This window comes from Phalacrocorax carbo, chromosome 4 (genome assembly GCF_963921805.1).
Source record: "Phalacrocorax carbo chromosome 4, bPhaCar2.1, whole genome shotgun sequence".
Lineage (NCBI taxonomy): Eukaryota > Metazoa > Chordata > Aves > Suliformes > Phalacrocoracidae > Phalacrocorax > Phalacrocorax carbo.
The window spans coordinates 59036265-59051788 of record NC_087516.1 but is presented as its reverse complement, the minus strand read 5'-3'; the positions used below and the strand labels follow the sequence as shown (position 1 = coordinate 59051788).

The 15524-nt window shown below is 40.1% G+C and overlaps 1 protein-coding gene across 1 annotated transcript in view; it reads right to left on the bottom strand.

Moving 5' to 3' along the window:
* Window positions 1-1167: 1167 nt before the first annotated feature.
* The window catches only part of EGF (epidermal growth factor), a 62457-nt gene continuing 48100 nt past the window's right edge, over window positions 1168-15524 (bottom strand). Inside the window, exons 22-25 of the mRNA XM_009503224.2 lie at window positions 12846-13010; window positions 9235-9337; window positions 5765-5867; window positions 1168-3913 (exon numbers count right to left, since the gene is read on the bottom strand). Of these exons, the coding sequence (XP_009501519.2) occupies window positions 3687-3913; window positions 5765-5867; window positions 9235-9337; window positions 12846-13010 (598 nt within the window). The 3' untranslated portion in view covers window positions 1168-3686. The remainder of the gene's footprint in view (window positions 3914-5764; window positions 5868-9234; window positions 9338-12845; window positions 13011-15524) is intronic.

The following is a 15524-nucleotide window of genomic DNA, read 5'->3' as shown; positions in this document are numbered from 1 at the left end:
ATCTTTCCTTTTCACATGCACAGAGATAAAGATGGCAAGTTATCAAGGAGCGAAGCAATAACATCAAGTGTGTCCTGAAGACTAACTGAACAGCGTAGGCATCACCCTGAAGTAACAAGAGATAAAATGACTCCCAATAAGACAGAAACACAATATACGTTAACAAGGCAGAGGCTTCCCCTAATCACATTCCAAATAATTTTTTTTTCCTAGAATTTTTTTAGAAATATTTTCATCCTGAAAGAGATTACCAGGATGGAAAATTTTTGCCTGAACAGATTAACTTCTGCCAAGCTGCAAGTGACTGCAAAAGGAACTTAAAATGGGATGTGTCATGCATTCCTATGACTAGGAACCATTGCTTTGTCTATGATCATTATGAATGTGTGTGAATTATTCCTCACTTGTTTACAATGAAAATATGGCTTTAGAGAATTGAGATGTCAATTTCAATAAAGTCAGGATTTACTAAACTGAGCAAACTCATTTCTTCCTTTGCTCTTTAGAATTGCCCAAGAGTTTTCTCACTTTGGACTTGTCAAGGTTTTCTCCCCTATGTTTCTGAATTCCTCTTTTACAGCTTAATATAATACATGTTCATTTCATTTTTAAAAGTCAGAGAATACCAGTAGGATTTGAGGTTAATACTAAATTAGCTACATACCCAGAAAGTATAATAATTTTAAAAGTTGTTGGGGGACCTTTTTTGCATACCTGAAAAAAGTTTAGCCAAAAAACTTAGGATCCTCCAGGATTCAACCATTTCACTTCAAAAGATCTGCATGTAAAGCCTCAGAATAACATCTTGGAGACCAGTTTGAAAGCTTACTGTGAAGCCATGGATAATATTTCTAGACAAACTAGTAACAACATTCATAACAGAGCCATTTAAATGTGCACAAAAAGGAGTATATGGATTCTACTGGTTTATGGGAATTTATAACTAAAATAATCAATAAAAACTTACCATATTCAAGCTGGGATCTACCTGCGAGGTGCAGAAGATAATCCTCATTAATATAGATTCTCTAAGTGGTGAAAGAAAAACCCATGCACATGCTGTACCAACACATTACACACTGTGGCTGTATGAAACCAATGGAGCTATCAACAAACATGACATAAAACCAGAATTTTGCATTCTCTTCTTTTAAAACAAGAGGGACACATGGGATATTTTTATTTTATTTTATAAATCAATAGCTTTATAAACATACAAATAAACCAAATATATTATATTTGTGTTGAAATATCATCTCAAGGTTTTACACTAAAAATTGAGTTTAGAGCTGAGTTTAGGAAAAATTTAAAACTCAAAACACCCCAATTACAAAAACGCATCAGCTCAATTTTTCTATCTTATTCTGTAAAGAACACTATCAAATTTAAAATTAGATCCTTAAACTGAAGGAAAACAAAACAAAACAAAAACCATGGGCTAGAACATGAAACTAATTTGTAAAGAGTCTGAAACACCTTTGTTTAGACAAGGTCCAAAGTTACAAATCTTTCTTTCCTTTGAGTGGGGAAACTTCCAACTGTATGTTGACTGTCATTCAACACAACACTTTGATTTTAAGCACACAAACATATTTCACCAGAGCTAATCAAAGTGCAGGGATCAAAGTTCTTTTACTGTCTAGCTCTCATGGAAATAAAATGCCTTACTGATTCAGGGCCTTTGTAGCTGGACTCTCTTCCCATCAAAATACACAAGATCAATGATGAACTGTGAAAGACCAGGAAATCATTTAACAATGTTAATTAAATTAAATTATACTGAACCTAAAATATAATCTATCAAATACCCATGGTTCAACCCAGTAGGTGCCCTCTCCTGAACACAGTTTAGTATGCCGACACTCCTCAACCACTTCTCTTTCCATGGAAGCACCCTTGTTGCCATTCACACAAGAGAATACATCTTTGTTGCTACTGGTTCCAACTAACCTCTGGAAATGCCTATTTTACAAGTTTATTCTGAATTCAGGACTGATGTGATTAGAAAACAGACTCTGCAATTCAAAACCACTAGCAAAAGTCACTTTAGAAGATAAAAATATTACAACTCTCTACACAACAGAGCATTATATTTATTGTAATTCATGCACCTTAGGCTCAATGTTCTTACTGTTTACACCAACATAAATCAGAACTGACTCCACAGTTACTCAACTGTGTAACTGTTTTGGACAAGAGATAAAAGCTTTTCAATACTCTTTGCCACCATTGGCCTACAGACCTGGTAACCAAATTACAACATCCCGTGCCTTCCTGGCAGGCTTCTAAAACACCAAAAAGCAGGATGGTAAGCACACAAATTAATAACATTTACCACTATTATCCAGCTAATGAATTACAAGGACCACGAGTGGTAGGCACCGTAGCAAAGTTTAAAGAAGGTGTTGGATAGTTATAGCAGTAGGCTTCAAAGACAGAGGACTGAGAGATCCCCTACAATCAAAAATTTATTAGTAATATAGCTGATTTCCATATATCTTCCAAAACCTTCTGAAAACAGCCTTAGGGAGTCAAGACCAGTGGTGCAAATCGCTTGAGATGATAAACAACTAAACTACAACTGTATACAACAGAGCTTTATAAGTGAGTTAGTTCTTAGTAAATAACTGGAAGGGAACTGTAGCTGTTAGAAAGCCAGTTCCAAGAAAAATCGGTGGTGTTTTCCAGTTGATCCCGTGGATTGTATCAGGCATCACAAACCAGTTATGTGGAAGTCAGTCCAAACGGAAGTGGCTTTTTGTTTGTCCCACTCCTCCCATTCTTTTGGAGAAGCAACTGGCTGGACTTCTTTCCTAAGTCCTCTGTAATGGACCACCTTTTGCTGCCAGTCACGCTTCTGTGAGGCAAGGATAACTACAGCACGTGCTTCCTCGCAGGGCTGAAAGCAGACTCAGGCCCACTGCCTCAGTCCAGAAACAATCCTGTAATGATCTGAAGGAGCAGTGTAGACTGGAAAATTTAATGGAAGACTCACTATTTCCCTCAAATGTCACCTGTCACTGAATAAAGGTGACCATCATTAGTACCATAGGCTTATAAACCATCCTCCAGACCACCAAACCTGAGAAATGCAAGACCCCTTTTGGTGCTCACTTACAGAAGCAGATACAAGAATATCTCTGGTGAAGTCCAAGAAGTTACACTGGCCTGCCAGCAGTGCTAGGGAGAGTCTTAAAGTGTCCATTAACAATATTTTAATAAAAAGGTTCATTTTTAACTCATTTTCCTCCATCATCTTCCATTCCAGTTTCTCTGTAGTTGTACTTATGGCCCATTTTCTAGGCAGTTTTCTGGAGTCTGTGTATGTATGTGTAGGGACCACTACTTGCCATAGACTGCATTAGAAAATACTTATCTCTGCCAAATCACCCACTAATCTGTTTTCCTCTCGGTGTCCTTTTAGCAGGCAGTTAAAGAAGTTAGCAGCGGTGATCCTTAAAGAGGATACTTATAGAGTACTCATTGCTAATACATTACTCACAATAATTCTTCCAAGCAGAGATGACAGGGAAGGAGAGACAAAGACTTCTCTGCTCTGTTTTGCCTTGTGTTTTTTTCTAAAGTGGACTTTAATGCAAAAGTGAGGGTTGCTTCAGTGTTTCATGAGTTCCCATTCTCTACTGATTTCTACCGTCCTCCTTTTCCCACTCAAACCCAGGCTGCTTCTAGTCTGGCTGCATCAGCAGGCTGGCTGGGGCAAGCTCGCAGGGCTCCTTTTCCAGCAGGGACTTGGGGTGGATGCTCCAGGGAGCCTGGGGAGGGCCCTTCGCCGCTCCCATGGGCTTGCACAATTTCTCACCAACAGGAACCTCTTGTCGACAGCCTTGTTCTTTCTCCTGTTCTTCTGCCAAAGTCTCTCCTGCTTTGTCATATGTTATAGGCTGTTCTTCCACTGGAGAAAATGGATATGTATTACTGAAAGCCATTTGAGAAGCTTCACAATAACTAACCTAAAAGCAAGCTAATGACAGCTTTGAGAGAGGAAGGCTATGAAAGGAAGCATGGAACTGTGTTCAGAAAAGTATGAAAGCAATTCATGTCAAAAGAACAAAAAATAAGGCAAAGTCAAGAACTTGCTTCAGATTTTAAGAAATGACTTGTCCTATGCAAATTTCATGGTTCTCTGTTTTAATGCACAAGAACAGGAAAATGCCTGCCCATGACAAGAAGACAACCTGCCTGGCAAAATTAAAGCCCTTTCTCCAAAGTCAAAAGATCTTAGAATTATTCACTGGCATGGTGTAAGAACTTTCTTTAACATGTTAGAAAAGACATCAGATTACTTACCGGTCTTGTTGCCTAAAATGTTTGAAACACTTCTGCTAAAATTTTCAACTAGGAAAAAATCAGACACCTCTCATGAGAAATTTCTGTTCCAATAGCTGCATCTGATAAAACTATAAATGAAAACAGAACCTCCTAATGGGAAACATCAGGCTTCCTTCACTGGACAATACAGTTCTACACATGTTCACAATATTAGTCCAATGAAGTAAATGTGAGACATATTTTCTACTGATTAATAAAGTGACTTCCCAATATTTTGAAAATATTGCAAGATGTCTTCCCACTTGAGTATCCTCAAACATTTGTCTTTGCATATTTCTAAATGACTGATGCAAACTGGGTTCTCTAGTAACTTCTGTGGTTAGGAGGTATATATGGTAAACATGACAAATGGTTAAGGATATCAGTCTTTCTCCATCATTTCTCACCATCTGCGCAATTAGGAGATTCAGGTGCCATCTCTAAGGCAGCATTTCCTAAAACTCAGAGTGGTCCAGCTGGTAACCTGTGGGCTGTGGAAGCCCACTGTTTACCTTTGTGCTGCCGGTGTGCCAGGGATGGGAGGCACATCTTCTTCATTCATCTCATCTTTGTTTAAGCACCAAACACTCCCCAAGCAGTCAAATACCCTGTTTAACTCAAAAAGCAGAACTGTAGTTGCTGCCACAGGGCAAAAGCTTTCTGGGGAGACCTGGACTCCTCACACCAATGTAGTTATCCTGCCTGAATGAAAAAGGGCTGTCAAAGTATATCTTTCTGCAGACATACATTGCCCATCAGTATGATGGACATAACTCACTTGCTATGAAACAAGCCTTGAGAAGAGGAGGCTTAGTGGGGATCTCATCACCGTGTACCAGTACTTAAGGGGCAGCTACAAAGAAGACAGAGGCTTCCTTTTCACAAGGAGTCACATGGAGAGGACAAGGGGGAATGGCCACCTGTTGCTCTTGGGGAGATTCCAATTGGACACGAGAGGGAAATTTTTCACAGCGAGAACAGTCACCCATTGGAATAATCTCCCCAGGGAAGTGGTTGACTCAGCCTTCAGCTGGACACCTTCAAGAGTCATCTGGACAGGGTGCTGGGCCATCTTGTCTAGACTGTGCTCTTCCTAGAAAGGTTGGACTAGATGATCCCTGAGGTCCCTTCCAACCTGGGATTCTGTGATACCTGTGAAGTTCTATATAAATGCAAAACTATGATATTATTACTATCACGAGAAGCATTTGGCTTCTTATGAGTGTGAAAGCACTGTTGTAATTTCTCATTAATAATCTGCAAAGTGAAGGACTGGATGGTCTCTTCACAGCAATGCAGACATGGCTTCTGCTGTGCACAGCAGCTATAAGCAGGCCAGAAATACGATTTTGATTTCTCTGTCTCCTCTATCGGTTGCTGCTCCTGCTGCTACAAAGGTGAGGAGAGATCTAATAAGGAAGGAAATCCTACTCACCATACTCTGAAGGACAAGCAGGATGAGGATCTGTTGTCTCACACTCAATTAGATCAACCGCTTTAGTCTCCAGAGAACTGCTACACTCCTTAACAACCGCAAACTGCAAATACATACAATATGCACAAAAATATACAGAGCCCAAATTAATATAAAATGAACTGGTTTTCTGAAACCCAAGAGGCAAACTAGAAGGGCCACACACTCCAACCACAGCAGGGGGAAAAAGGTCATCCTGGCTTCTGGGATGACCCTTCGCCTGCAGATAATTAAACATTCAAGTTGATGACAGCCCTGGTCTTTCTTTGGAAAGTGTGCAGTCCCAGTCTAGTAAAGAACTACCCATTCTCTTGCCTTGCAAATCAACCTTTCCAGTCGCAAGAACAAAAACAGATGAAAATCAACTCTCTCCATAGTACTGAGGGCCACTTTTAAAGTATTAGAGAGGCCTGCAGGAAACCCTGTCAGACACAGGGAAGGAAGTGAGTATCCCTTTCTGGCTCTTGGCATCACCTGGGGTGTGCGATTCCATCGTCTCATGGTGACAGTGGGAGTGACACCTTGGAAGCAGAAGATGGGACTTTCTGGGGGAACGTGCAGAAAAGACCAGGGGGAAAACAGAAAAAAACACAGGTAGAGGAAAGCAATGGGCAGCACTGTGCTGAAATAGTATAGGGGGAAAGAGGGAAATCCAGTAAAAGGGGGATGTTTAAAGGGCAGAGACAGGGAAGAAGAGAAAATATCTCTAAATAAAATGTTCCAGCAGAAGGAATGACAGATTCAGTGGTCCAGGTGGATAATTGGTAGGTTTATGTGGACAGATCACAGATGTAGCAGGTGTGACTATTTAAGCATCAGTTCATTTACATAAAATCTCTAGGCTTACAGCTGCTAACCCACATGTGACAGACCCTGGAGGAGATTCCCCTACACACAGTTCTGCAAAATATCTTTGACTGTGCAAAGCAGAACACTTGCTGGATGAAAAGTCTCAGAATAGCATCAAAATCCAGGCATGTCCAGAAGTTTACCAAGGCTTACATAACCCTAGGAGAAACCTAGCCTGTTTTATGAACTCTAATATGAATTTGAAAAAATACCCAGGCATGCCCTCAGCTAAGCGTAGCCTCACTTGGCAGAATAGAAGTAAGGGAAAAAATGTATTACATTTGTACAATTTATAGGTATAGTTTCTGTGTCACGACACCTAGCATTTGATATGTGTGATAGGATAAAAGCTCATTATCCTGTACATTAACATAGATGGGCAAGAACAAGAAAGTCTTTGCACTCCCTCTCCCAAGCCTCACAAATGAGCAGTAGCACTGTGGGCCACAAAAGGAGTGAATTTCATGAGCTCTTTATAGTACTGCATACACATCATCCAGTCCCCATACGAAGTCCTTCATTAGGATGTGTAATGCTGTGTAAATCAATAGCACCCAAAAACCTCTTCCAGTACCTGAAGAGTTGAGGAGCTATAGAGTTTTCTGTCCCAGATGTAGTATAATCTCTTTTTTTTTTTTTTACATAAAGCTCCCCAATAATCCACTTTAAGTGAACAGCAGAAATGGACAACTTCCTGCTCCGTTCTGGCAGCTCTACAATTTCTAACCTGAGCATATGCATGCATGAAACCCCAGTGAACTTAACACTCAATGGCTACATCAGCACAGAGAAAATGACAGGCATGAAGCCACAGGAATCCGTTACTGTGTAAGCAGCAACAATTAGCAAAGGGTCAGTGACTTCCTGTTCCAGCTTGCAACAAGCCATTTGCAATAAATTACTTTATTAACATATTTGATGTCTCCCAGTGCAAGAAGGCACTGGTCATTGACGACTAATATCAACTGTGGGGAAAACAGCCGGTGGGGACAGAGCTGATGAGCTGCAGGCCTCCAAGAGCATTGCTCCCAGGCAACAAGCTGTTCTCAGTCCCAACAAATGTTTCTGATTTTCCCAGCCTCAGATATTTTGCAAGCTGTAGTTTTTGTCTCTGCTGTGAACAAATGATGACATCACCATGATTCAGCACATTTGCTGACCAGTATCTGGAGGAACAAAGTGCTGGTAACAAAAGGTCCACAAGAGTATGCGGTAGACCAGCTACGGAGCAATATGTTGTAACCCAGGTCAAGTCAATTCAGTACTCCCAACATACGTTTGATGGTGTGTCTCGGTGGCTACCCACTCACAAATCCTGCCAGACACTCAATCTAAACCATTTGCGAGGCCTTCTTCAGGTTGATTAAAAATCCTTGGATTTGCACTATAAATGCTCCATGATATTCAACCCCTCAAACAGACTCCCAAGGAGAACAAAACCAGCTTTTTCTGGACTCAAAGATTTGGAGCAGAGTCAAACTTCAGGCCATTTAAAGTCAAATGCTTTTGTGACCACGACTACTACGCACACGGTTCTTGTACCTTTCCAGCTACGGTTGGGCGTGCAAGGCTTTAAAACCTTACAGTAATACCTGTACTAGAAAAACACCTGTGCAGTTACCCCAGTAAAAAGGTGTGTGCTTCATGAGAGTTTATCACCAATCCTGTACAAGTATAAACTCTTCCAGTTGTTTTCTGCACTGGCATAACTGTGCTTGTTTCAAACAGTGTATGCTGCTTAGCTAATGTGATGCTGCCTGGACAAGTACGGTGATATCTGCACTACAGCAGCTTACTCAGAGCTGAATGATATATGTGTGCAGACAGGCTCTCAGCCTAAGTCATGTCATTTTGAGAAAGGAGTCTCAGACCGGGCACAGAACTAGCTACAGATAGCGATTACGTCACTTTTGCCAACTTCAAGTTTCAATTGCTATCACCCATCAGTATAATGCCATTTTGACACCAGTGAGAATCAGGTGCTTAGATCAGATCTTATGGGTCCAAGTTCTCTGACGCAACCTCAAAAACGCAACAGGACAGTACAACCAGATCATGATGGCATTTCTACCTACACCAGTGCAAAATCTGTATTTTATAGTCCCTCCCAAACGACCTGATAACATCCTGGTTGTTTTTCTTTACAAGGCAGCAGCATCTAAAACAAAGACATTTAATTTCATCAACCCCCAGAATAAAGTTCAACATCTCATGTAGCACACACAATACTTGGCTTCTAAGAAGCCTTTTTTTACAGAGGGCATGCTTTCCTGTGCAAATAACTCTGTGATATGCCATGTCATCACATTGCCATTTCCTTAATTTAGAACACAGTTCCCCAACCGTTGCGTTCAAAGCTAACAATAACACTAGCTAATGGTTGCAATACATCCAGGCAGCTGTGAACTTTGAGGGATAACAATGAGGTAAGATGAACTAGGGTTCACAGCAAAGCACTTGATGACTCTAGCAGTTACTTAATATATTTAAGATGTGAATTATTTGGTGGATAATCTCAAGTGGATCCCTAACACTCTTTGATCCTTCCTGCTTCCCTCTCCATTCCACATTAATATAGTTACCAGAGACTTGTTGCTGGTAGGTGTCACGTTCTCATTGTCAGTGCAGCTGCTGGCATCTCTTATCGCTTCTGCATAGAGATTCTTCTTACACAAGTTTTGACTTCTGCAACAGAACAAAAGCTGAAACAAATTGTTTTGCTTTGGGAGGAACAGACGCTGATTCCTTCCACACATTGTTCTATAGGAATTTACAGAAGGGACATATATTTTGTTTTCTTTCATTGGTTTGAAAGGGTGCGTTACTGCCAATTACCACACAGTGGTTAAAACAAACAGCTTGTCAGAAACAGAAGTAAGAAAGAAGTGAACAAGTGTTTGTTCTAATGTGCCATCTGTAAAGGGTCATTCATTAGAAAAAACAATAAGCTTCATAATTTTAACTACCCCCTTCCATTATCATATATTATTCTATTTAAAATTATTCCTCTTATAAAGATTTAGGTTTCAGCCAATACAATAAACAGCATTTGTGAGTGAAGCTCAGAAATAAAAACCTGACTGTATTTTTGTGAACCATTGACGGTTACAATTATGAAAGTTGTTTCAGCATTCACCTGCATCATTTACGAAAAACAATTTCAGAAATTACTGTGAAATAAGATGAAAGCCTCAAAAAACTTGGAACTAGGACATTTCCAGGAAAAAGCATGACCAGCAGAATTAGCTCAAGGGGAAAAAAAGGCAAGAGTACAACCTGGAGCAGGAAAAGGATTTGAATGATCAGCTCTAAGTGGCTAGTTCCATAAATTAAAAAATTATTATTTTTGCAGTTGAACAGCAAACACTTATAAGGCAGTATTAAAAGCCCATATAGGCCCTAACATAGAAAATATGGTCATAAGAAAAAGAACTCATTTTCACTGCTTGAGATCCAAATCATAACATCTTTACTGACTTAACATACACATTTTTTCTCCTCCTAGACATCAACTTACAAAATTAATGTCACACTCTTCATATTTCAGAATTCTCAAGTTATAACATCTTTTTATTTGATCTATCTTAAATGAAATTTAATAGACGTACCAAAGAAAATAGGAATTTTCCTTTTATTTCTGTATCACATTCATATAGTAACTGGGAAAGTGTATCTGCCATAATTAACATAAGTTGCTCCTTCATAAAAATACAATGTAAATTAAATTTGCTTTTTGCTAGAAAAGAGAAAGACCTGTCTCTACCATGGATTTTCTCCCCAGAATCTCTATACCATGTTTCTGTATATTCAAACATTTAAAGAAAAAAAGTAATTGTCTCTAGTAGAGGATACGGCTGGGACTGCTCATACGAAATCAAATAGCTGTCAGATCTCAGGGTATAGCCACAGAGCAGAATGCTGAGAAATAAGGTAAATTAGTCCATTTTTCCTGACACTGTGGCAAGGCTGCTGTTCATGTTTAGTCACCTGGATGTGCCTGTTCGGCATTGCGGCTCGTAGCACTGACAAACCTCAAGCCTGTTACCCAAGAATTATAAAAGCCATTGCACAGGGCTCACACACAGGCACAGTCCTCAGCAGGATACCCCACTCAGGAGGATCACTAATTCTACGTCTTACTTTATGGCACGCAGAGTAACAGATGCCAGATGGACTTGGCGGGCACAGGAGTCTTCGTGTGTGACTAAGCATGAGCAGGCAAGGCAGTGAACTGGAGTTGACCGAGCATGGGCAAGAGGCCAAGAATTCCTCAATCCTAATCCCAGTCCTACTGTCAATTTTTGCATGGCCTTGGCCTTTGAGGTAGAGGGACTGTGAGTGTTAAATCTGTGATTCAGATTTTTTTGTTGTTGTTGTTGGAAAAGAGCTGTTTCCTTGCTTCCCTAAGAAGATAGGAAACTTGGCATACTATACAGTCAGACTACATAAACCCAACATTAAGAATAACACAATGCTCTTCAGCAGACCACAGTCATTGAACAAACCAACACAATACATTGATATTCCTGCCCTCCAGTTCACACATTTTTCAGATTGGCAGGTGTAGATCTCCATCTTAATTTCCTCCAATTGAAAGGAGATCGTTGCCTCCATTTTACAGGGGAAGGAACAGGACCATTACAGACTTAATCAGTACATTTCAAAATACAGTAGATTATGTTAAAAAGCAGTATAGCAATTTCAACCCAAATACTGGTTTCCAGACTTAAGTTAAATAGGGATCTTAGGTCAGTGGTTTCATTTTGATCTAGTTAGGCTAGTAATAGCTGCATTACAAATTCAGTCAAGTATGTAATTGAAAACTTGTTGTTGGGCTAAATAGTTATATTGATCAAAAGCATTTGGCAAGAAAGAAAGGTAAAGCAGGGAGAAATGAAAAAAAGAGACAGGAAAGGAAGAGAATATCTTCACATCTTAAAACCAGACATATTCTGGCTATTTTTCATTACAGTGTATATGAAATATATGGGAAATACAAGAACCTCACAATTTGTCTGTTCTGTATGTATCATTCCACTGATTAGCTTCTGAATCCCAGGTCATGAGAACAAACTAAGCTGCACTTAGCTTTAATTCTGGACCTCTACGATTAGTTAATAGAAAATAAGATACATAGGAGCTTCTTTGCTTTTATGGACTAACTGTGCTAGGAACCCTTAAATAAGAATAGAAAATATTGGCTTCTGTAGCTAACTTCTTTTGTAGCTTAACTTTTTTATACCTAGAGGAGTCTAATTTAAAAATCAACCTGAACTACTAGCAAAACCCCTGCACACGGAGGGCAGGTCAGCACACAGCAGGAGACTCTTGATTTGGCTTTACTGCTTTTTTGTTTGTTTACTTTTAAATATAAACATACATTTAAATGAGAGCCTATGAGAACAGTTATCTGCCAAGGTCATGGCCAAAAGACTCTAACTTATTAAACTATGAATACTTTCCAGTCCAAGGGACATTGATGACATTTAATTTCACATCAGACTGGGTTCTTAAGTAGTGACTGTAGGAATTCCCTTTGCCATGAGAAGAATCCCAAAGCTGCACAATTCACTACAGCCATGGAAAATGCCAGGGAGTACTTTTACAGCAGATGTGCCTTAGGCTCACATCCCTGATTTTACTCTTTCTATTGCCAGGAAGACTGCTTTCTTGTTCACTGCTGAAGGCATCACTGTGGAAGTTCGCTATTGGAAGGTTAGTACGCTGCTTTTCCCAATGGTAAGGAAACTTCCAGGTGCCACTCTACACAGAAAGGGAAGCAAAACCAAGCTAATGGGATAGCTAGTAGAGAAGAGCCAAACCATACCATGACAGTTTCAGACATCTAGAGCTCTTAAGGGAAACCCAGGAAGCAGTAAGTAGCATGCAACCAAACAGAGCTCTCATCAATACAAATTATTGCTCCTCTTCAAACCTAAAAGTTGTATTCTTCTTCCCCCCAGACACATGTCACTCACTGACACCAACGTGAGTACTGCAGGCAAGGGACATGCCAGAACTTTTGAAGTATTCATAGAGCTAATTACTGAAAAGCAAAAGGGTAGCAAGGACGATATGGCGATTTCCACCAGCTGAGGAACAGCTCATATTCTTTGCCACGAGCTCTCTCTGAAAGTCAGCAGCACCTCGGGCCCTGTGCTACACGTTCACAGTGCACGCTTGGAAGCAGTACCTGTGGCAGTAGGCGGCCAGGGACCCCAGCAGGAGCAGGAGGACCAGCACTGCTATGCATACTGCGATGGTGATGTTCCGCATCTTCACCCGCTCGGCGTGCTGCTGCTCCCACCACTCCAGATCGCTGAACTGGCACCGCTCCCCGACATAGCCTGTCACACAGCTGCCAAAAGGAAGTGAGCACACCTTGTAACTGGTGGTGGAGGAAAACCCCTGGATCATCACTTCAGTCACTTTGTGTATTGATTTAGCATTGGCAACCAACACGGAAATATCTAGTCATATTTAGTAGTGGTGAAGACAAAATGACTTTAAAGGAATGGCTGTCAAAACCTGCAGAATTCAATATTGAAAGACTTTTTTTACTGTAAAGCTATAGAATTATACAGTGAGATCATAATTTTCAGATTCCAATGGGTAAATAGAGAAAAATAGAAAAAATAATTTTCTCTTAAATCTTGCTGTGTGATTATTTTTCCCTAAGTTTTTCCATTTAACTCTTTCCAGCAACAAGCTTCCCTTTCTCTGAAATAGGCAATAAAGGACTTATATTTTCAGAGTGATTTGCTTAAGGGAATCAAATTTTAATCTGAATCCTTACTTCAAAATAAAAGATGAATGAAATGTTTTTTTTTAAAAAAAAAGAACAAACTTGTATCGTTTAGAAATATTTTCATAACTTAGTTTTAATAGAAGCTGCTTCTGTAGGCAGATTTTGTTTATTTCTTTGGTTTTACTGCTGTAAAACCCAACACAGAAATATCTTATTAGTGCATGAAACCCTCAAATCAAAATTACTAGGAAGTGATAAATAAATCAAAAAAGAATCTCAGCCTAGTTTTACTATCCAAGGTGACAGACATAAAAAGGAAATAATAAGCATAAAAAATTAAGAGTCTACTCAATTCATAACAGTCTCTCAGCAGCGTAGGTTCAAATCCTCCTCACAATTCTTATTGGTCTAGTTTTACTGAAGTCAAATGAGCAAAACAAGCAGGATTTGACTTGCAGCAGTTTTTACCTAATGTCCTGAAAACATTATATCAGCATTCTTTATTAAATCAGACACAAGCACCCTCCTTCGGTCCCCAATTAGAATGCATATATGTTAGAAGGCAGAAAAATGCTGATTTTTAATGTAAGATCACAATAAATTCTAAGCAAGCTAGCATAACTACTTTCTAGTGTAAGAGCTTTTATTACTTAAAATACAAATCACTTTTGGTACGTGATTTTTGCTATGCAACGTTTTTCCAAGACTTCGTTCTGGTATTTATTACAGCCTACGTGAATGAATGCTGCCATCTAGTGGGAATTCAGCAAAATTCAGGAAGATCCACACAAATCCTGGCCCCCAGGAACACGGCTGAGCACCGTTGCTCCTTAATTTTTTTAATGGATTCCACTTCCAGCACTGAAGGATATGTACATTTGGGTTCTTATTATGCACTAACACCTAAAAAATAGAAGAATAAAAGATGTGCTTCAATTTGAAAGTTCTGCAGTTCTGGACTCTTCAGCCTCAATCGGGGAAACTCAATGAGATGGAAAAAGATAGTTTTCAATGCCTATGAAATTTACAGTAAAAATTCATAACAAATACCAGAGATGAACATGACTCTATCTCCTGTGATGGCTTTGCCCAAGGGCTTTGCTGAGCTTAGGAAGTCCACGGCACAAAGCATCCACTTCATTCCCATGTAGGTACACGAGATACATTCTTTTTATATTCCTGCAGGTTTGTACGCAGGGGAGACCACTCATATTTAAAAATAAGAAAGCCTAGGATGTGACAGTGCTTGCAGGTGTGGCCTTGTACAGAGGTTCCTGCAGTGCAGTACAAGCAATATCTGGGGGAATGGTGGGTCAAAGAGACCCTTTAGCACAAAGCTTTTTCTCCTCACTCCAGGGTTATACCGGGGCCACCTGAGTTAGACACAGGGGGAGATTTGCCTGTTACAGAAGAGCATCCATCCCCTGCACAGGTCCTTTCATACCAGGTGACCCCATAGTCAGGGGTGCATGGTCCTCTCCCATGGACTCCCAGACCCCAGGGGAGGAGGCCAGCATTGGATTTGTCCCACTGTAAACACTTTAAAGCTTGATTTTGAACACATATATAACACAGATTCGGATATAACCAAGGTACACAATTTAAATTCAGCACTAAAGATTTCAAAGAAATTATTACCCCATAGGACTAGACTGTCACCTTGACCAGGCCAAGGCTGACTTCTGGATATATGAGATTCTTTTTGCTTTTATCAGTAACTGTATTTGGAGAACTGGGAATTAGGCTTCACAAAAGTACCTACAGGAGAAAGAAGGGCTCATTTTTGAGGTCTCATCACTACTCTCCCTGTTTTTAAGAGGACCATCATGTTGTACCCTTTGTGCCAGGGACAAAGACTCTTCAAACTCTGAGGGAAGGTGCTGACACCAGACTTCTCCTCCCTGGGCCCAGTCAGAGAAGACAAGACAGGGGTGTCCTCTTCCACTGGGGGAAGTGAGTGCTACACATGAACAGCAAGGCCAACAGGGAGATACAAGTCAGCATGATATGTACAGGGGAGACAGCAAGCACCTCTTTCATAAAGCTATGAGCACTGAGTCATTTAACAACTTACCTCACCTTTCCAAAGCAAAGCAAAGAATGGAGAGTTTAGGGACCAAACCC